At 38.3% G+C, this 23,057-nt stretch overlaps 4 protein-coding genes and 1 long non-coding RNA gene across 5 annotated transcripts; 3 read left to right on the top strand and 2 right to left on the bottom strand.

Annotated features, from left to right (window-relative positions):
• Window positions 1-5,195: 5,195 nt before the first annotated feature.
• On the top strand, window positions 5,196-10,228 carry LOC126626407 (glutamate receptor 3.3). The gene is made up of 6 exons (XM_050295736.1): window positions 5,196-5,943; window positions 6,087-7,435; window positions 7,564-7,841; window positions 8,904-8,935; window positions 9,038-9,444; window positions 9,564-10,228. Exons 1-6 carry the CDS (start codon window positions 5,667-5,669, stop codon window positions 10,029-10,031), a joined length of 2,811 nt encoding a protein of 936 aa, XP_050151693.1. The 5' UTR covers window positions 5,196-5,666; the 3' UTR covers window positions 10,032-10,228.
• A 598-nt stretch (window positions 10,229-10,826) lies between these two features.
• On the bottom strand, window positions 10,827-12,902 carry LOC126626409 (glucan endo-1,3-beta-D-glucosidase-like). Its single transcript, XM_050295738.1, has 2 exons — window positions 11,328-12,902; window positions 10,827-11,196 (listed from the first exon to the last, which is right to left on the bottom strand). Exons 1-2 carry the CDS (start codon window positions 12,739-12,741, stop codon window positions 11,165-11,167), a joined length of 1,446 nt encoding a protein of 481 aa, XP_050151695.1. The 5' UTR covers window positions 12,742-12,902; the 3' UTR covers window positions 10,827-11,164.
• A 90-nt stretch (window positions 12,903-12,992) lies between these two features.
• Window positions 12,993-13,369, top strand: LOC126626410 (uncharacterized). The gene is made up of 2 exons (XR_007624675.1): window positions 12,993-13,163; window positions 13,307-13,369. It is a non-coding gene; the product is annotated as an uncharacterized LOC126626410 (long non-coding RNA).
• Window positions 13,370-13,502: 133 nt separating this feature from the next.
• Window positions 13,503-18,000, bottom strand: LOC126626408 (serine/threonine-protein kinase/endoribonuclease IRE1b-like). Its single transcript, XM_050295737.1, has 6 exons — window positions 17,690-18,000; window positions 17,379-17,592; window positions 15,650-17,079; window positions 14,822-14,994; window positions 14,267-14,513; window positions 13,503-14,108 (listed from the first exon to the last, which is right to left on the bottom strand). The coding sequence occupies exons 1-6, from the start codon at window positions 17,845-17,847 to the stop codon at window positions 13,661-13,663; spliced, it is 2,670 nt and encodes an 889-aa protein (XP_050151694.1). The 5' UTR covers window positions 17,848-18,000; the 3' UTR covers window positions 13,503-13,660.
• A 1,298-nt stretch (window positions 18,001-19,298) lies between these two features.
• LOC126626412 (F-box/kelch-repeat protein At5g42350-like) lies at window positions 19,299-22,498 on the top strand. Its single transcript, XM_050295739.1, has 3 exons — window positions 19,299-19,600; window positions 19,883-19,969; window positions 20,300-22,498. Exon 3 carries the CDS (start codon window positions 20,354-20,356, stop codon window positions 22,094-22,096), a length of 1,743 nt encoding a protein of 580 aa, XP_050151696.1. The 5' UTR covers window positions 19,299-19,600; window positions 19,883-19,969; window positions 20,300-20,353; the 3' UTR covers window positions 22,097-22,498.
• Window positions 22,499-23,057: the final 559 nt, after the last annotated feature.

A 23,057-nucleotide genomic window follows, 5' to 3' on the forward strand; every position in this document is an offset into this window, starting at 1 on the left:
AAAGAGGGAATGAAGTGTTTGGGTCCAATTAAATCATTTTGTTTGATGTACTCTTGTTATTTGTACTTGTGATTTAATGCTCGCATTTTCAATTCAATAAAAGTAGTATTGCAGTATGAATAAACTGCTTTTTAACTGTAATTTCTTTACTCAGAGAACATGGATAAAAATTATGATTATTCTCAAAACAAGAGCAATGACGGAGACTTTTGTCTTGCAGACAGCGCAACCATGCATTCAATACTTTAAGATCGAAAGTGTTTCTCGAACTTGGTACTTGCAAAAGTAAAGGTAACAACAATATTAAGACAATCAGATGTAATTGAAGGCTTAGGAAAAGCCCATATTATGTTACCAAATGGAACAATATTGTCCATATAAAATACGTTGTACGCCACTCGGTCTACTCAAAATTTATTAAGCTTTAAAGACATACGTCTAAATGGATACCACATTGAAACGAAAAGTGCAAAAAATGTGGAATATTTATGCATTACCTCCAATGATACCCAGAAGCATATATTGGAGAAGTTGCATGGTTTATCGAGTGAATTGTATTATACATACATAAAGACAATTGAGGCATATACTGTCATGAACCAGAAGTTCATTGATTCAAAAATTTACATGTTTTGGCATAACTGTCTGGGTCATCCAAGATCTACCATGATGCGTAGAATCATTACCAACTCTAATGGACATCCATTATTGAGCAGACACATTGATGTCTCAAATGATAACCCTTGCAAGGCTTGTTCCCAAGGGAAGTTGGTAATTAGACCATCACAACTAAAGGTTGATGTTGAATCCCCATCATTTTTTGCAAAGAATTCAAGGGGATATTTGTGAACCTATTGAACCACCTTGTGGACTATTTCGATATTTTATGGTTTTGGTTGATGGATCTACCCGATAGTCATTTGTTTACCTATTGTCTACTCTAAATGTAGCTTTTGCGAGGCTTCTTGCTCAAATAATTAAGTTGCGAGCACAATTCCCAGATCACCTCATTAAGTCAATCCGACTTGATAACGCTGGTGAATTTACGTCTCAAACCTTTGATGATTACTGCATGACACTGGGCATTGATGTTGAACATCATGTTCCTCATGTCTATACTCAAAATGGCTTAGCATAGTTATTTATCAAACGGCTTCAATTAATACATCGCACTCTACTCATGAAAACAAAATTGCCAGTCTCTGCATAGGGACATATCATCTTACATGCTGCACTATTGGTTCGGTTGAGACCCATAGCCAACCACAAATACTCATCAATACAACTAGTGTTTGGGCATCAACCAAACATTTCACATTTACGAGTTTTTGGTTGTGTTGTTTATGTGCCTATTGCACTGCCACAACGCACTAAAATGGGACCTTAGTGCAAACTGGGAATTTATGTGGGTTTTGATTCACCATCTATCATTAGATATTTGGAACCCTTGACGGGTTATATATTTATAGCTCGTTTTGCGGATTGTCATTTTGATGAGACAGTCTTCCTGTCGTTAGGGGGAGAAAAAATCGTTCTAAAAGAACAGCAAGAGCTAACATGGATTGTTCCCACCTTATCTCATTTTGATCCACGAAGCACTCAATGTGAAAATGAAGTAAAAAGGATCGTTCATCTTGAAGATATTGCTAATCAAATGTCAGATGCATTTAATGACGCTTTGAAAGTGACAAAGTCACATATATAAGCTACAAATGCACCTGCAAGAATTGATGTCCTTGTTGGTCAAAATAAAGTGGCAGCGAATGATTCATCTAGTGCACGCCTGAAGCGTGGTAGACCCCCAAGTTCAAAAGATTCAGCCTTTCGAAAGAAAAGATTAGGGCATAGTTGAACCCAAATGAAAATGAATGATAAATTCACAATTCATGATTATGTACTTCTAGAAAAAGAAAATATCCTTGATGAGACACTCATCCCTGAAGATACAGAAGTACATGAAAGCAAAGAAATATCCATAAATTATGCATGTACTAATTAATTGTTGGATCGAAATGAAATAATCATCGACAATATGTTTGCATTTGCAATAACCACTGAAATTATATTAAGCGATGACATTGAGCTCTGCTCTGTTGATGAATGCAAACAGAGACATGATTGGCCTAAGTGGAAAGATGCAATCCAAGCAGAATTAAATTTCTTGGAAAGGCGAAGTGTTTTTGGACTAGTAGTCCAAACCCCGCCTGGTGTGAACCCCGTATGTTACAAATGAGTATTCACAAGGAAATGCAACGAGAAAAATGAGATTGCAAGATATAAAGCAAGACTCATTGCACAATATTTTTCACAAAGACCTGGAATTGATTATGAAGAGACATACTCTCCTGTAATTGATGCAATTACGTTCCGTTACTTAATAAGTTTAGTGGTTTCAGAGAAACTTGATATGCGACTTATGGATGTCACCACCGCGTATCTATATAGAGAATTAGATACTGACATATTTATGAAAGTCCCAGAAAGACTTAAGTTGCCTGAAGTAACTAACAAACCATGAGGTATGTTTTCAATCAAATTAAGGCGATCACTATATGGGTTGAAACAATCTGGACGAATGTGGTATAATCGTCTCAATGAGTATTTGATCAAAGAAGGATATATCAACAATGTCATCTGCCCTTGCGTGTTCATTAAGAAATCAAATACTGGATTTGCTATAGTGGCAGTATATGTCGATGATATAAACCGAGTTGGAACTCCTGAAGAGCTCAATAAAACTGCTGAATATCTGAAAAGTGAATTTGAAACGAAAGACCTTGGGAAAATAAAATATTGTCTCGGCCTGCAAATTGAGCATTATGCTAATGAAATTTTGGTCAATCAATCAGCTTACATTGAAAAAATATTGAAGCAATTTGGCATGGACAAGGCTTATTTACTTAGCACCTCAATGGTCGTTTGTTCTTTGGACATTAAGAAAGATCCATTCAGTCCAAAAGAAGATGATGAACTGGTCCTTGGTTCAGAAGTACCATATTTGAGCGCAATAGGTGCTTTATTGTATTTAGCACAATGTACTAGACCATATATAACTTTTTCAGTTAACTTGTTAGCCAGGTATAGCTCTGCTCCAACAATTCGTCATTGGAAGGGAGTCAAAGATGTTCTACGATACCTTCGTGGGACAACAGACATGGGTATCTTCTACTCAGACAAGTCCACAAATGACCAGATCCTTCTTGGATATGCAGATGTTGGTTTCCTCTCTGATTTGCATAAAGCCCGCTCACAAACTGAATATGTGTTTACTAATGTAGATACTGCAATTTCATGGCGCTCAACAAAGCAAACATTAGTTGCTACATCTTCCAATCACTCAGAAATAATTGTTTTGCATGAAGCAAGTCGTGAAAGTTCTTGGTTAAGATCAATGATCCATCACATTCGGAATTTATGTGGTCTACCTTCAAAGACAGACACTTCAATTGTCATCCATGAAGATAATGCATCATGTGTTGCCCAAATGAAGGAAGGATTCATCAAGGACAATAAGACTAAACACATATCTCCAAAGTTTTTCAGTACACATGAGCTTCAGAAGGCTAAAGTTATTGAAGTCAGACAAATCTGTTCCAATGAAAATCTGGCAGATTTGTTCACCAAATCTCTACCAAAGTGCACATTTCAAAAGTTAGTGCAGGGAATCGGATTATGTCGGTTTACCAATTTGAAGAATGCGGAATCGAGGGGAGATACAATTTAGGGAGAGCATCCATGACACGTGCATGTTGTATTCTTTTTCCTTCGATTAGGATTTTTTCCTATTGGGTTTTTCCTATCAAGGTTTTAACAAGGCAACGTAAGCGTGCTTAACACCATATCAACAATCCGGGTAAAATTGTACTCTTTTTCCTTTGTTATGGGTTTTTTCCACTAAGTTTTTCCAAGCAAGGTTTTAACGAGGCAACTGGTGTTGATATGTGGGCATCCAAGAGGGAGTGTTGTAAATAGTGGGATTGTATGCCCACATGTGAATAGTAATGAATAAGGCATAATTTGTTGTGTTATGTCACGGGAAGTTGTTTTCATTCATTGTAAACCTTCTATAAATAGATCACCACATAGGTGATCAAGACACTACCAGAGAAAAAAAACTGATAATAATAATATTCCTCACTTCCTCTGCAATCATTTTGTGTTGGTATAATATTTTGCAATTGCTTCGCTTTTGTCCTAGCAAAGGTTATCTCTCTAACTTTTGCCTATTTATAACAATTAGTTAATTAAATAGGTTATGATTGATCAAGTTTTTTACTTACTTTTATGAATGTAAGACACTGTATTGGGCCTTAAAATTAGCATCAGGTTTCTAGGCCTATTGAGCTTGTTAACTTAAGTTGTGCATGACAACTTACAAAAAATGGATCTAAAGGCCCAAGTACACCATTGACCAATTTTAGGGGTTTTAGATGGACAGAATTTCACGTATGACTCACCTATATAAGTAACTTTATGGCTCCATTTAGACTTAGGAGTTTTTGTGGAGCAAAATGAGAAGGATGTAGTCCAATATCTTAGTAGATTAGATGTTGGGTTTCTACCCTTGATTCATAGTTCGAAACTCTCCTTCCTTAAAATAATATAATAGTTTTAAACTTTCTCCTTTCCCCTTAAATCATCTTCAACCCTTAAATTAAAATCTAAATTTTTTCTTCTCCATGTCATCCAATCAAAATGGAGCTATTGGGATTGCATATGGGTGATTGGCAACTAGGGGTGGTTTGGTATGAGATGCCGAACCAAAACCTTAGTCCCGATTTCCAAACCGAAATTTTCGATATGAGAACAAAACATAAAACCTCTCGCTTACAAATAAAAAGAAATACAACTATATTATAGTACTAACTGACAATCAATTAATCAAACACCTTTATTTACAAATAAAAAAATGTAAGCACATATCTTACACAAAGTAAAATTTCCCACATTTGTATGGCCCTGTGAACTTTCACTTTAAGTCCAAACCCAAAAGTATCGGGTGGATGCCTCTTAATCTCTCTCTCATTCTCTTTTCTTATATTTGAACGACTAGTTAAATCCTATTAACATTTTATATTGATTTATTTATAAAAATAATAAGACAAAAATCAATAAGCAAAAGGATGAGAGAGAAATGGTTGAGAATAAGAGAATCTACTCCAAAGTATAGGCAAGCAGGTAGCCTTTTTGTCAGAGAAAGGAAATTCCTTGATATTTTTTTTTTTTTTTTTGGGGAAAACGAAAGGAAATTCCTTGATTGGCGAGGAAGAGAAGAACAATTTCCTCCCTCTCTACACTATTGATTTCACTTGGTTGGGAGCTTTACTTGTTAGGTATAAAGCATGATTCTCTTGTGCACATCAACCTGTTGAGATTTAATTAAATTAAATTTTTAAGATAAATCTCAATCGCTTTTTATCGTTTTTTAATGCTTAAGGAGGTAAAGCTCCAGTTTAATTATAATCAGTACTAGCAGCAGAGTACAAATTGGGATTCTCTTGTTTAATCCAATTACTTATGGCCGAATCAATCACTGTGTTGTAGTGCCTTGCCGACAAATGAGGTTTTGAGTTTGGGTTTTTGATGCTCCTCAAAATCAAAGACTCAGAGCAGAGCTTTCTCTTTAGTGGGAAATCCAAATTCTTCATAGAAATAGTTTATTCACAATGAATTTAGGTTTTAGGGTTTTTGGATTGGTGTTTGTGTGTGTTGTTTGCTGGGTTTTGCCATTTGGATTTGGGTCTTCACATTCAAGTTCAAGACCAGCTGTTGTGAAAATTGGAGCAATTTTCACCTTTGAGTCCACCATTGGAAGAGTTGCCAAGCTTGCCATTCGGGAAGCTGTCAAAGATGTCAACTCCAATTCCAGCATTCTCCATGGTACCAAGCTTGCTGTCAATATGCAGAGCTCCAATTGCAGTGGCTTTCTTGGAATGGTGCAAGGTGACCACTTTTTTACGCAATTTTCGGTTGGTTTTTTTTGTGTTTTCTAGATTTTGATAGTCAAGAATTCTATTTCAGAAATTGCTTTGAGATTGTACGTAATTCGTTGTTGTGCTGCTAATTAAAACTTGTGCTAATTACAGCTCTGCAATTCATGGAGACTGATATTGTGGCCATTATAGGCCCACAATCTTCTGTCGTTGCCCATATCATATCCCATGTTTCAAATGAACTCCAAGTTCCCTTATTGTCATTTGCAGCCACAGACCCTACTCTCTCGTCCCTTCAGTTTCCCTTTTTCGTTAGGACAACACACAGTGATTTATATCAAATGACTGCTGTGGCTGAAATGGTTGATCATTACGGTTGGAAGGATGTTATTGCCATTTATATTGATGATGATTACGGACGTAATGGAGTTTCAACTTTAGATGATAAACTTGCCGAAAGGCGCTGTAGAATTTCTTACAAGTTAGGAATTCCCCCTGGACATGGAGCTACCCGGGGTGACCTCATGGATCTTCTTGTTAAGGTCTCGCAATTGGAATCTCGAGTTATAGTTCTTCATGTCAATACTGATTTAGGTCTCAATGTTCTCTCCGTGGCACAATATCTTCAAATGATGGGTGATGGATTTGTGTGGATAGCTACAGATTGGCTATCGTCTCTTTTGGATTCTGCTCTTCCTCTTTCTCCTGAGATCATGGATACGATGCAAGGAGTTCTTGTGCTGCGCCAACACACACCGGATTCTGATAGAAAGAGGGCCTTTTTCTCTAAGTGGAACAAGCTAACTGGTGGTTCCTTGGGACTGCATTCTTATGGGCTTTATGCTTATGATTCTGTTTGGCTGGTTGCTCATGCTATTGATGCATTTTTTAACCAGGGTGGGATTATTTCGTTCTCTAATGATTCTAGGATAAATTCTGTAGACAAAGGTGGTAGTCTTCACCTTGAGGCAATGAGCATATTTGATGATGGTCCGCTCCTATTGAAAAATATATTGCAGAGTAGTTTTCTTGGGTTGACAGGCCCTGTGAAGTTTGATTCAGACAGGTCTCTTGCTCTTCCAGCATATGATATTATTAACGTGCTTGGTACTGGGTTTCGACGAATTGGTTACTGGTGCAACTATTCTGGTTTATCAACTGTCCCCCCTGAGATGCTCTATTCGAAGCCACCTAATCGTTCAAGTGCAAGCCAGCAATTATACAGCGTTGTCTGGCCAGGCGAGATATTGTCAAAGCCCCGTGGTTGGGTTTTCCCAAACAATGGGAAACAAATAAGAATTGGTGTGCCTATCCGGGTCAGTTACCGAGAATTTGTATCACAAGTTCGGGGGACTGATAACATGTTCAAGGGTTTCTGCATAGATGTATTCACAGCTGCTGTAAACTTGTTGCCATATGCTGTTCCATATCGATTTATCCCTTTTGGAGATGGCAAGAACAACCCAAGCTACACAGAGCTTGTGACTTCCATTGCAACGGGTGTGAGTAAATATATTATGCATTTGGTATTTGAATTTTAACTCATAAAAGGGCAAGTTTAATCAGCTAATGCCCTTATGTATATGTGTGTGTGCATTCATTAGCTAATTCTCTCTTTTACTAATTGCAGGTCTTTGATGCCGCTATTGGTGACATTGCCATTGTTACAAATCGTACAAAGAATGTGGATTTTTCACAGCCATATGCTGCATCTGGACTTGTTGTAGTGGCTCCGTTTAAGAAATTGAACTCCAGCGCTTGGGCTTTCTTTCGACCATTTACTGCACGTATGTGGGTTGTCACTGCTGCTTCCTTTCTTGTTGTTGGTATAGTTGTGTGGATTTTGGAGCACAGGATAAATGATGAGTTCAGAGGTCCGCCTAAAAAGCAATTAATAACCATCTTGTGGTAAGTTCTATATTTAAGTTTCTCATCAGGATATTTACTAACTTGCGCAAACTGTTTTATGTTTTTTGGCCAACTTACAAACTGATTACCTGGTTAGTTTTTCCTTTGCTATCTCACTGTATCACTGCTTAGAGCACTACCATCTTCAGGTTATATGTGATATATAATGGAAAAGAAAATTTCGGAAATTTAAATATGATAGATATATGGAGGACATGGCAGTTGATGACTTAATGTTTATTTGAAGCCAAAATAATGATTTTGGTGCACTTTCTCCGTCACTTCGGTAACTCTCACTATTCCATTGCTTAGAACACTACTATCTTCATGGTTATGTGTATATATTATGAAAATTGATCACTCTCCCTCTACATGCCTTCAGCAGTCATGATGTTTCCAACCCCTGTAACCAGGGTGGGTCGGTATTTGTGGACTTGCCTCAACCCATTTGGGATTGCTTTTGTAGTAAGCAATTCTGCTCATAAGCGCTTGCGATAAAAGTGCTTTTATTAGAAACACTTTGAACCTAAAAGACCTTTCCCATAGAGCTTGTTAGAAACTGTTTTCCATGCTGAAACTTTTCATGGAATCTTCGAGTAGGTAGTGGAACTTAATGTTCCTCAAAAGAATGGAGACAACAGAGGAAGCTAGTGATGGTAGCAGTCAATCGTAGAATTCTTCTGTACAAGAGATGAATTTCAATTTTCTGTAAAGGTTTTTTTCCCTTTCTAAAACAGAAGAGGGCTAGTCAATATGTGTTTAATCAGAGCTGTTTTAAAATTTGTGAGCGCAGAAACACCTCAAATGTGACTACGTTCCTCTTTGTTTTACCTTTTTTTTTATTTGGTCAGGTTGTGTGATTCGTTTTGCTTCTTATTGGAAGAATCCTGAGTGTTTGCATGGGTTTTGGCCTCCGTTTGCGAATCTGTCCATTGTATATGTCTAGAGCATGTTATGGTGCTAAACCAATAATATGTTTTTCACCTGAAGTCTAAGACACTTGCCTCAACATCAAATATTGGTTTCTTTTCTAATTTACTGACTTGTTTCTTAACCTTGCAGGTTTAGCATCTCTACTCTGTTCTTTTCCCATAGTAAGTGAAGCGTAGATTCTTTCTTCAAAATCCGGCTTATTTGGGCTTTATTGAAACAAATTTTCATTTATTATCTGACTCGCTTCTGTGCCCCTTCCATAGGAGAGAACACTGTGAGCACCCTTGGTCGTGTAGTGCTAATCATATGGCTCTTTGTGGTTTTGATAATCAACTCAAGTTACACTGCTAGTCTGACATCAATACTCACAGTGCAGCACCTATCTTCTCCTATTAAAGGAATTGAATCCTTGAAAAGTAGCGATGAGCCAATTGGTTATCAAGTTGGTTCCTTTGCTGAACATTATTTGAGTGAGGAACTTGGGATACCCAAGAACAGGCTTATCGCTCTTGGGTCTCCTCAAGCATACGCGCGGGCGCTCCAGCTTGGTCCTAAAAAGGGAGGTGTTGCTGCTGTGGTTGATGAACGCCCTTATGTTGAACTCTTCCTCTCATCGCAGTGCAAATTTAGGGTTGTAGGACCAGAGTTCACCAAAAGCGGATGGGGATTTGTAAGTATTCTTTCTTAGAACATTCTTATTTTGAAAACAGGAGCATTAGATCTTTTCGAAGTTAGCCGAAATGAGAAACACAAAGTTTTGACATGTCTTCCTTTTCCTTGCCATAATAGGCATTTCCGCGGGACTCTCCATTAGCTGTTGACATGTCAACTGCAATTCTACAACTATCAGAGAATGGTGATCTGCAGCGTATCCATGATAAGTGGCTTATGCAAAGCTCTTGCAGTTTAGATACCACTGAACTTGAGTCAGACCGGCTTCATCTTAAAAGTTTTTGGGGCCTCTTTCTCATATGTGGAATTGCTTGCTCTGTTGCTCTCTTCATATATCTTTTGCAAGTTTTGAACAAGTTACGCCGTGCTGAAGTCACACAACGTGTTTCAACTAGTCCTGGCAACTCCCAATCTGGGCGTCTCAAGAGATTTTTATCTATAATTGATGAGCGGAAAGATCAGTCCAGTAGTGGAAGCAAAAGAAAGAAAATCGTTAGATCATTCTCCGACAATGTTACTGATGGCAAGTTGGAATTAAAACAAACAGAAATGACTGCTAGGAGTGACATTAATTCCAACAACTAACTCGTTCATTAGATCATCGTAACTGTATCAATACATGTAAGTTCTCATCTAACCATACCTAAGCATTAATATTATTTTGAACCATCTGCAGTATATAATTTGTATTCTAGGAACAAATTCTGGATCTATATTTATTCGCTGAAATGGAAGGCATTCTGCCGTATCTCTCAATCATCGCTATGATTGTTTATATGTAATATTTGGTGTCCGAATTCAAGTTTGTATTTCTTTATATCGCATGTTTCGTCTAGCTTTGATTTCAGTTTTGAATCCTTGTTCTTATTTAGTTAAACATCCAGATTCAGTACCACCAGGAAAAGAAACGAAAGTTAAACATTCTGAAAAAAGTTCGTCTGTAATGTTTATTTTTCTAGATGCTGTCAGTATAAACTTACATTTTACTCGTGCGCCGTTTATACGTCGCTGTATTTGTTATATAACTTTAAGAACTACAGATCTTGTTGTATAGTTATTTTGAATCATCCAATTATTGTATGTTGAGTTGGTGATCAACTTATAAATTCGAGATCTTCAGATTTCGAAACTCTTAAATATTTACCGAGGCATTATTCTTTGATGAAATCTGAATGCCAGATCGAAACATATAATTCGTTATCCTGGAAGTAACTTTCTCGCTCGCTTTCGCGTGAAATTCATGTTTTTTCTTCCCCCTTGAATTTGCAGACTTTCTCAGAAATTCTCATTTGGTTTCAGATGAGGATTTAAGACCAGAAACTGAGTCCCGTGAAAAAGTACACAGTGAAAAAAGATTCCAAATCACAAAAGAGGCAGGACTTTATCAAAACAGAAAAGCCTTTGATTGTGGAGGCATCTCACTTTTAACCACGTGCACCGAAAGAAAAAGACCCCACTTTTTGGGACAAAACCTGAACCCACCCTCAAATTTCAAATCCCTCCTCCTTTTCTTCTGTTTTACATTGGGATGGGATAGGGATAGGGATAGTGACATAACAAAGGCTATGTCCTCATCAACATAAAAAACCACATAAGTCTTAAACCCTAATTTCAGAAATCACAAACAGTACTCAGTATTGAAGAGTGAAAAGTCAAGATCTAGCTGTCCCTGTGTTGTAAACCACATGGTGCCCTCCTGTCATTCCTTCCCTGTTCATTTACTGTTGAGGATACCGGCATGTCCCGTAAGCTGATCGGAAATCGGAAATCAGAAATCAAATAATGAATTAATAACAAGGAGAGAGATTCGAACTTCGATGCAAGGGAACGGCCACATTTGGCGTTGGTTAAAATTGTGATATGAAAATGGTAAATACTTACTTGGATCGCTGAAAGTAACCAAGCCAGTGCCCTTGAAGTCACAATTCCAGTAGTTCCTGCCATGCATCTGATAGTAAGCATTCATAGCATACGATGCATGAGCAAGCAGCTTATCAGGCTCGAAACAATCACCGTGCTCGTAAATCTCCCTGCAGTCCACACCACCTGCTCCGCAGCAAAAATCTAACACAGCTTGAAGCACCTTATCATCGGAGTGTGGCTTAGCAACGCACCAAACTGACGGTCCCCTCAACACTCCCGCTACTTTCTCACCAAATCCAGAGACTCCTCCGGATCCACTTCCGTCAGTGTTGCTGCAGAATTGGCAGCTCAAATCCACATTGTACACCTTCGATCCGTCCCCGTTGAAAATCCCAAAATTTCTCTCCGTCGCACCCCCTTCCTTTTTGTTCTCGTTGAACAAAGCAAACACAAATATTTCAACCTTGTCATTAGGCTTCATAGGCGTCCCTTTGTTAGACTGGGCACGCTCAATCAACCTCGTGTTATAAGTCTTGGCATTATCTGGCGTAGCCGCCATATCTCCGGAGTCACCTTTGGACGGCCACCCGGATTCCGACACCATGATCTCCACCTTCCGGTGGCCAAGTCCCAGTGCATCAATGGCAGATCGAACAGCATCAATTTGTGCATCCAGCATGTTGGTGTATACATAGCCCTTGGGGTCACGCACGCTGGTCGAGGTTGAGTTCCCCAGTAATGCGTACTGTAGATTGACCATGTCGGGGTTGTCCCGGTAGGCGAAATAAGGGTAGGCATTGACCATGAAAGGGGCGTTAGTGTCAGCCAAGAAGGCGGCTATAGAGGTCATAGTTGGCACGAGATTTGTAGTGAAAGTGGAAGCTGAAGGAGGAAATGAGGATGCCAAAACCGCCATGCTGTGCGGGGTGGTGACCTTGATCTTACGGTCCAGCCCTCGGGCTATAAGCACCGAGTGCAAGTTCTGCATTGCTTGGACCAGAGCTGCTGGGTCCGATGGGTTTGGGTCTTTCTCATCGTTTCCTGCGGCAGCACCAGTTGTTAAGTACTCGTTTCCTACGGCAATGGCAGTGATGGAAGTGGCGGGAATGAATGGCAGGACGCGAGTGGCAAACCACTGGTCCGCGGCGGCCACTTCCGTGCTGATGTTGGGGACATGGCTGTTCTCCACAGCGACAATGAGGTCGATCCCGGTGTTGGAAAAGGCCTGGAGGATTTCGGGGTTGGTGTCATAGATTTTGACCTTGTCTATGAGAGTGGCTTGGAGGAGCTGAGCCACTCTCTTTGGAGGTGGCAGGTTGCTTCCGAGAGTGCCGTAGTTTATGCCTACAGCTGAAACAACGGCGTTCTGGAATGGACTGAAAATCAAAGGGTGGAGGAGGAGGAGGAGGAAGAGCGAGAGGGAGGTGGCCATGGCGGTTCAAGTTCAAGCAAGTATTGTGTTTAGGCGCTGCGGCATGAATTGTGGTGCATTGATTCATATAACATGCATCGGATCCCACTTCTGTACTTTTTACTTTGTAGTGGTAATTGTCTGTCACTGGTATTTTTTACAAAATTACAAGATTAACCCTGCTATTTCAATTTTATATTACATAGGAAATGGATAGCTTGGACATTTCAGCTCGGAATATCTTCTGGACATGTCACGTGGTAGGAAGACAGGAACACAAATCTTTGTTGCAGTCTCCCTTCCTAAATGCGTGAGCTTGACTGATTCCAAGATTATGATATTTTTACCAATGTAATTTTAAGTGTTTATTTTCCCCCCTTAACTCTGAATGAGTAGCCATAGTAGCATCCCCGTTGCAAAAAAATTCTTCTCCTTCTAGTGGAGTAGACATCGATTCATGCTTCGATTTCTGTTTTTCGCGTTTTTCGGTTTTGTTTTTCTTCCAGTTAAGCCATTCCAAATAGACTAGCAGCAGCAGATGGAAAATTGGGAGGGTGAGACAAAAAGGGCTAGAAGTAGGAGAAAGGTTTGCATCAAACAGGTTCACCGCCATATGGCGTCCCAGTCCAATAATACAATGTCATATTTAGATTTCTCTTAACATAACATTGACTTGCCGGATTAGGAGTCAGGATGCCATAGTGGCAGTAAATCCGTTCCATCATAACTTTTGCTTAATGGTTTTAAATTATAGCTCTCTAGCAACGAAATGCTATAACAAGTAATAATTAATAATCATGTTCATTCATCGTGGCACTGTTAGTGTTCGTACATATGATGCAATTTCTAGTTACAACTTTTAAGTTAATTCATGGAAACAGGTCAACAATGTGGAAGCTTGAAAACAGCTTTTCTAGGGAGCACTCTTCCTCTTTAATAATTAATTGATGCTTTTTATATACTTACAGAAGAACTCTTCCTCTTTGCAGCACCTGTACAACACTTTATACACCTCGATTAACAGTTTTGGAAATCGACTTGAAAAATATCCATCAAACCCCTCAGGAACTGGACCCAATATCTCCTTCACTTCCTCAGGAAGTTCCCTGTAGTGATTTAACTTGTTCCGTATCACTCGTAGTAAATCACGAACGCTATCAAACTTGTAACGCCTGTATCGTCCGATGTTATTTATAAATGCTGGTTCCATCTTTTCATCCCACTTCCCATTTAAAGCCACCGCTGCAGTACTTTCTAATGAATTTAGTAGTTCAGACTCATTCTCCCTATCTTCCAATTCAACCCGATCACTTGCATCTCGAAGGAATGAAAGTCTTGTCTCCGAACTCCAGAAGAAAGGATGATGTAACACATCCATGGATGTTGGCCTGGAGATCATTAATTCAGTGAGAACGAACGATTTAGAGCCAAAAGGTGTCCACATGGATGTAATGTGTCTAGACTCTACGGGTGTGTGCGTAAGACGAGGGGGTACTCCACATAAAATTTAGTTTTAAGTTGATGGATAGTGAATAAAGAATCTTACCGAAGATCAGGGTTGGGATTCAAGAGACGAGTAAAAAGGTCTACAGCTTCTGGTATAGTGTCTACTAAGAACAAGTCTTTGCGGTCATTCACTATATTTACATCACGCTCGATGCTATCACCATAAGGGTGTTTGCCCCCAGTGACGCAGAAAAAGAGTAGACAGCCTAAACTAAACAAATCCACTGCACGCGTTTGGCGCAGATGGAGAAGTTGTTCGGGTGCTTGCCAGCCTGAACTACCATAACCTGCAGCCAACAAACAAGTAAAGAAATAAAAGGAAATTTTAGTATCCATTAGAACACAAAAAAAGAGTCGAGGTTCATCAGTAAGAAAGTCTACCCAAATACTAACAGTAGTGATAATGTTGAACCAAAAGGCCATGGAAAATAAATATCAATAAAAGGTTAACTAATGGATAATTCCGGGTTGTTTTCAAATTCAAATCACCACATTTCATCATTAGAACTCATTCATACGGGCCTAATAACCATATCTAGCACATGTTTGCCTCGAAATCAATGAACATGACCATTCAAATAGTTCCTAAGCTTACCAGTAGCATGCTGGGTTATGGAAGACTTGTCCCCTTGTAGGCGCTTGCTGATACCCATATCTGAAAGCTTGGCACATAAAGACCTGCCCTTTATTATCAAAACATTTTGAGGCTTTAAGTCCCGATGTATAATTCCAAGTTCATGTAAATGGGCAAGCCCAGAAACCAGATCACTGCAGAAAAAATGATTATGTCAAAATCTTGAGTACTTTATTCAGCTATTTTCAAGATTTTTCTTTTTTCAGAATAAATCTTCGCAAGATTCAAGGAACATATCTATATTAATGGGATCAAATTTCTTCATGAGCTATTACTGAAAATCAAATCTAAGATGTGCTTTCACTAAATAGAAGCAAGTACAAACTTCAATCCCTCACTTAAAACAACAATTTCAAAGGGAAATAAATTGGGAAAACAAAAATGCTGCTCGTACCACATTTGTACCACCTATCTAATAGAGATGGGATCCACATGTGTTGGTGGGCCCTACCTCTATTAGAGAGGTGGTAAAAATGTGGTAAGTGTAGCATTACTCTTGGGAAAATAAGTTTCGATACGGCAAAATTACAGTAAGTCCCCTTATGTAAGTTGCCAACATTTTAAAGGATGAAAAATGGAATATCTAAATCTAAAATGAATTCTATCTATAAAGTTTGCTGCATTCCATAATCCCAGCATCAGCTACTATAGGTTAAGTTCACCCCAAAATTCTAACTTATTCATGATATGAAAAATTAAATCTTGTGTATGCCGAAAAAAGTTGAAAACACCATTAGACAGTTTGATAAAAAGAAAGATGGAAAGGCTATTGCAAGACATTAAACTAACCTCATTAATTTTAACAACTGGGGTGAAGGGTATCCATTTGCCTTCCACAATTCAATGTCCCTGTTATTTCCCATCATGGAATGCAATCGAGTGGTATACTCAGTCCAAAAGTGGGGATCCTGATCCGTGGTGATTTGGCTTTGAATGGACCCAGAGTGAAAATAAATAAGATCATATAAGCTACATGTACAACGCTCCAAGGATAGATAAACAAAATCTTGATCATACTCCACTCCATGCCAACGTACAATATTTGGATGCTGATCAGAAGCAATAAGATTCTGAACCTCTTTGAAAGCCACATCATGATGAGTCCTCACAAGACGTTTAACAGCTACCGCACGACCATCATAGATTCCCTCAAGTACAATGGTACCATTACTTCCCTGAGCAATTTCATTGTTGGAAACAAGCAACTTGCCAATCCTGCGCCCCTCTAATTGACCATCAAGATGATCAGCTGAGGTCAAGAGAAACTTCATTTCACTTCTTTCATTTTGTATGAAAAATTTAGATTCTCCAACCTTATCTTCATGTGACATATTGCTCATGTTCTTGACATCAATGGAATTTCTCTTATTGTTTCCCAGTCTACGGGTTCTCTTCTTCTTTGGAACCCCAGCTTGCATCTTAGTTTCCTCAGCCACCTGTTTGAGTTTATGTTGTTTTCCAAATGCTCTTGGACAGCGAAAGATACAGACTACAATGGACAATAGTGTGAGACACAGAGACAGTAATTTTGTTACAGCTTGAGCCATTATGCCTTCATTGCCACCAGATGGATTATTCTCTTCAATAATCGCAGGAACATGCGATGGATGATTCTTTTCAATAATCGCAGGAACATGAGATGGATGATTCTCTTCAATAATCGCAGGAACATTGGCATTAGGGGAATGCTCATACGCAGAACTGTCTCCAGAATGGCTATCATTTATCCCAGCATATTTTGAAAGATACTCTGTCAATATGGGATCCAGAGTACGGGAGATATAAGTTTTGTTCTGACTAGGCAATACTGAGTTGGAAACCCCGCTGTGTCTTAAAGCAAGCTCATTTCCAGTATTAGATATTTGGGGACGAGATTCAAATGTAGCAAATGTCACAGTCCAAACAACCTTACCAGAAGAATAATGTGTGATTTCATAATCTGTTCTCACAATGTAAAGCATATGTTCAACGGCTTCCAAGCCTATGGAACCAGACTCTACCAACCCGTGAGCATTTTTCACTTTCGGAGACAGATCACTTTCGGTACTCCAAACCACTAACTTGGACGGAGTATCAGCCGATTTATACATGTGAATTAGTTTTCCGGTCTTGGCATTAACAAGGAACACAGTGTTCCTCCTTGATCCCGTTGTGACTCCTCCATCCTTTGACCAATATGGAGCACCTCCTATGAATTCTTCTACACTCGATGACAATTTCTGTCATATAATGAACCATAATCAAATATAAAACAATGCAACCACAACAAAGATATTACTACAACAGAGATCTAAGCTATGGAAAACCATCCAATTTACTGACACTTGAAAGCTGCCCACATAATCTTGGCAAAGATTGAGATCAAGAATATATGAATGATTACCATAAATCATCAACCTAAAAACTAAATATCCATTACATTACATTACACGCAAAAAAGACATATTCGAATATAATAGAAGTAAAAAATGAAACGAAAAAACTGAACACCGATTATCAAAGATGTGAACCGGTATACCTCCTTTCCGCTGCGGGTATGGCTATAGAGCGCCCCGTCTTCGCCCAAATCAATGAAGTGATCATTACACCTAGTATTGTTAAAAAAACTGGCATCCTGATACGAAGTATGAATTGGAGCCCCAGAAGGGAAGCCCCACAGGATACTCCATGGATTAGTATTGACCATATATATGGTTCCATCCAATGCAACAACCAGCGTTATATCATTTCCTCTGCATCAAATTTCAGAATTCAAAAGTTTATGAATTTCATTGAAATTCAACAAATTAAGCCGAAAATATTGAGACTTTGAGAGCAGTCTGTGCTTACAGCTTCGGCAGGAGAGAATTGAAGCGGTTGGAAGGCGAGGAATGTGGAATGGAGAGGGCAGTCGCGGTCTCTGGTTCTGGGACTGTGATGGCTGCTTCTCTGGTCAAACATTCAATTAGCGGAGCAAATAGGAGAAGGAAGATGAGAGGTCGTCTCATTTCTTAGATCCAAACGAATCGAGTAAATCAGAGATCTTTCAATTGGAGATTTAGGGTTTTGTGGTGACCTGGGAAACCAATTGGGAAATGGAAATTGGTGAAGATAGACGGCTGAGAGGCGAGCCAATTTCAGTACGCGTATTTTGACGTTTACGATTTTGATGTTTGGGTTGGATTTATTTTGTGTTTTTTTTTTCCAACTAGGAATTTGATTAAAATAAATAAGTAATTTTGTTTTATTTTTTAGGGGACAGATTCGTGATATTATTTTTTTTACACAAATTTTACATGTTTTTGTAAAGAACATTTCGTAATGTATTTTTTAACGACCCAAACTGTTTATCTTTTGAGTCTTCTCTAAAAGATCATGTCAACCAAAAACATCTAAATATGAAACTAAATGACCGTTAGATTAAGTGTTTTGATTTCTTTGTAGAACCATATTCTTCTTTTTTTTTTTAACTACAAATAAATGTGTTAATAGTTTTGAATTTATTTAATTTTTTACAAAAATAATCTATAAATGATGTTTTAAAATATAAAATGCTCGAATTCTTAAAATACAATAAAAAATGAACGTTACAAAAACATATGTATAAAAAGTTAAGAAAAAAAATAATTTCGCCAATCCGCTTACACACACACTAATTACTATTATGTTTAATAGTTGCAACTTGAATTGTTTAACATTGATTTGATTTATAACCCTAACTTTTATCTTTCATGATTTGACTGACTAAATGTGTGTGAATAATGAAATTGAGCAAAAATGGGGTTGAGCTAAAAATCAGATTTGGGCCCAAAAAAAAGTCCATTATCAAATTGATAAAATCCAACAATCACGCCAACTAAATTTTGTGACAAACCGAAATTTAGCATACCAAAAATTTAGTATCATAATGATAGTAGATTTTGTCACATCAAGAGGTTGGTATTGTAATTGAAACAGAAGTTTGGTTACAGTAATTGTACTGTACCCACCCTTTATATCGTACTATAAAAATAACATCAATTTTACCAAAAAAAAAATTAATTTAAGAACTGAATTTGTAACTAAATTGTCAAAACTACTTAAGAATAAATAACTTATATTGAATGGTTTCACTTCTAATTGTACCGAGTCTTATGGTGTAAATTCCCAACACTTACCTAATTGTGCAAGTAGTTAAGTTATAGATTGCTGTATGTATCAATTAATAATAAATTATTAACCCGACTCTTAAATTTGAACGTAACTATTTATATAAATTATTAATTAGGCTTGAAAGTTTAAACATAACTATTTTATAAATACGTGAACTAGCAACACTATTAAAACTATATCTTAGTTGCAATCTTAAAAAAAAAAAAAAAAATTGATTTGATTCAATTCCATCATAAGTTACAAAAAAAAAAAAATAATAATAATAATAACAACACACTTAAATCTTTTGGATCTCTTTTGATTAAAAAAATTCGAAAAATTGAATTTGATAATCGGAGAATCTCATCTCCTTTTTCTTTCTTCCTCGCTTTACCTTCTTCATCATTCAATAGCGCTCAGATCGCTCACTGCAACAGTGCTGCGCTCAATTGCCCGTTTGCTTTTCAAATCTTTTCCTTTCCCTTTCTTTTCTCCATTTCTTTTCCGCTTTTCAATTTATTCCATATCAGTCGATTCCAAGTTCGAAATTACTCCTCCCCTCTCTCTTTTCTCGGCAGCCAAACCCATTCGTATCTGCAAACTTCGATCTCATTAGGGTGTTGATTCCCGGTATGTTGCAAAATTCCAGCCCCTATTTTGTTTATGTAATTATCAGCAATCAAATGAGCTATATATATATGTGTATATTTGTTCATTCAATTGGATTTAAATGCTATCGGGTAATCTGGTGAATTGGAATTATTGATTCGATGTATTGTTGTCTGTATTTTCTTTGCCTTTCTGTTTTAGTATTATACTGGAGTCCTTCTATGGTGATTTTGACTAAATATGGTATTCTACCCATTGTTTATTTCGATTTTGTAATCCTTTGCTCTATGTTTGGTTGCCCAGAAAATTGAGGGAGAACTTTGCTCTGTGTTTGGTTGCCCAGAAAGCTGAGGGAAAACTTTGCTCTGTGTTTTCTCACTTTATGCAAGTGTAAGTATCTGTCTTTTTTCGGTTAATGAGATGGAAATGAATTTAGGAGGATTCTTGTTGCAAAGATTTGCGAGGTTGTAAAATTTGAGTAATCAAATTTATTTTCTTGTGATTAGAAAAGGAAATGCTGAAAATTAATCTCTTATTTTTCAAGGGCATAGTTTTAAATAACCTAACCAAATCTTAAGTATGCTGCTGCACATGATTTCACCACTCGTGTTCTATATGAGTTTCTGGGAGTGCCAAACTTATATGGATATGCATGCTTATGTTCACTCTTATGCACTCTTGATTAGTAACTTATACTTGTGGTTTTGCTTCTTCTTTTAGGGTTCATGACTCTTGCAAGAGAGTGCTTTTGCTTGCTAATGACTATAGAACAGAATGTACTCTGGGAGACCATCTGGTGAAGAAAATCTTCATCAAGATTTTGAAGCTTTGCGTGTATCGAAGTGTCTGATGAGAAATGTTAGCCAGAAGTTGAGGAAGAAGAATCAGAGGTCTGTAGGAGATGAGGACAATGGTGTGAGGGGAATAGCTTTGAGATGTCTTACTCTGTATGGAAGGGGTGGAGGTTGCAAAGTTGGTGCTGACACATGTGATGATTTTGGGGATACAAGTAACAGGAGGAGGTCAAGTGCCAGTGATGAAGGCAAGGGATACAGACCAATATGTGGTACCGAGGAATCTGGAGTGGATTGCTTCTCATATGGGGTGAGGGAGAAATTTTGGAAGAAACATAACAGAAAGGATTTTGAGCTTGAAGAATCAATTATAAATAGCAGGATGCACATTTTTCTTCCAGATGACGTACTGGAAATGTGCTTGGTGAGGCTCCCACTAACCAGTCTCATGACTGCACGCCTTGTGTGCAAGAAATGGAAACACTTGACTACTACTCCTCGGTTCCTGCAGATGAGACGGGAAGGCTCATATCAGACCCCATGGTTGTTTCATTTTGGTGCTGTTAAAGATGATTATTGCTCTGGTGAGATACATGCATTGGATGTGTCTCTAAATCAATGGCATAGTATAAATGCTGAAATCCTGAAGGGAAGGTTCATGTTTTCTGTTGCTAGTGTCCAGGATGATATTTATGTTGTTGGGGGTTGTTCAAGCTTGAACAACTTTGGGAGGGTGGATAGGAGCTCTTTTAAGACACACAAAGGGGTGATGCTGTTTAGTCCCTTAACAAAATCTTGGCGCAAAGTTGCTCCAATGAAGTATGCAAGATCAATGCCTATTTTAGGAGTTTCAGAGGTCACTTCAGATTTTTCCACCAGTCAAAGTTATCAAGGTCGCCAAGATAGACGTATTCCCAGATCACGGGTAGGTGGAGTTTCAGAGGTTTATGAAGATCCTCACAGGCTTTCTCTTAGGCGTCAACACAGACATTCTGCTGATGACAATGAGTCTTTGGTGTTGCCCAATAGAAAGTCGTATAAATTTATGAAACAAAAAAGTGATCACTCATCCATGAAGGGTTGTAGAAGGTTTGTGCTCGTTGCTGTTGGTGGTCTTGGCACCTGGGATGAACCTTTGGATTCTGGAGAAATATATGATTCTGTTTCAAGGAAATGGACAGAAATTCAAGGGTTCCCTGTGGACTTTGGGATTGCTTGTTCTGGGGTTGTTTGTAATGGGATGTTTTATGTTTATTCTGAAACTGACAAGCTCGCAGGATATGACATAGAAAGGGGTTTCTGGATTGCAATCCAAACCACTCCTTTCCCACCCCGTGTTCATGAATATTACCCAAAACTGGTATCTTGTAATGGCAGGCTCTTCATGCTTTCTGTCTTCTGGTGCGAAGGGGATGGTCAGATAGGCCGGAGAAACAAGGCTGTTAGAAAGGTATGGGAGCTGGATCTCATGTACCTTAACTGGACTGAGGTCTCAGTACATCCCGATGCTCCAATGGACTGGAATGCTGCGTTTGTGGCAGACGGAAACATGATATTCGGTATTGAGATGTTCAAAATATTTGGTCAAGTATTGGATTTTTTTACTGTATGTGATGTGTCTGATACGGGGATGAAATGGAGTCATATCTCAAGGAACCATGTAACTCGCGAGCTGGATGCCTCTTCGTGCTTGACCAAGTCAATGGCTGTGCTACATCTGTAAGTTAAAGACTGTAAAGTCCTCTGTACGTTGTAACTCACAGAAACAAAGTATTACACACAACACATGATCATCATTCATCAACGCTCTGGTTCTCCCTCTCTTCTCAAGAGCACTTTGGGCGTACCTGCTACCGTCAAGTTCAGTGTTGAATCCATTGGGCAAAGCATTTTGTATCCTGGTGAAAAGATTTGAATGGAGATTCTTAATAAAAACCCCGACCATTGGAGAAATACGGTATGCTCGCTCATTCGCTCGCTTATGTAGTCTCGGATGTAATTTGTTCACCAACATTCATGAAATTGATTCTGTAATTTAAATCTCACGTCTTTGTTAATTATTCCCACTTCATCGTATTCATATGTTGCAACTCTATTGAATTGAATTTGGTCCCTCCTGCTGTTATTGATTTTGAATGGTGGATATCCTATTACTTCTAAATTGATCCACAGTTGGTCAATCTTAAGGAGGAGGTTGTTGCAATGCACTGTAAGTTTCCGTTGACCATTCCGATTCTTTTTCAACATTGGTGGTCTGCGGAACGAGAAATTATGTGCTTAATCTTTTTTTGTCTGGTTTATTTCACAAATCGAATTCCAGTTGCTTAATCCTTGCGCGATGACAATCTTCTTTTTGAAGCGTTAGATGGAGTATCAGATTAACACACTCACTCTCTCATAACATCCCTTTTTTCTTCTTTTTTTCCTTAAGTTGTTCTGCCTAAATCTGTGTTTCACGATTGCAAAGATGTGCATATGGTGCAGTGCTTCAAACAAATTTGGTTTTGCGATTCAAGTCTGGGATTTGCGTTTCGAGTTTGGGATTTGCGATTCGAATCTGGGTTTCGCTTTCGTGATTCGAATATGGGTTTTGCAATTCCAATGAATTCGGGTGTTGTGATTTGAGCGAATTTGTGAAGATGTGTAGAAGATGGAAGATGTGGTTGCAGAGGCTCCACGGAGGG

The sequence above is a fragment of the Malus sylvestris genome, chromosome 6 (assembly GCF_916048215.2).
Source record: "Malus sylvestris chromosome 6, drMalSylv7.2, whole genome shotgun sequence".
Lineage (NCBI taxonomy): Eukaryota > Viridiplantae > Streptophyta > Magnoliopsida > Rosales > Rosaceae > Malus > Malus sylvestris.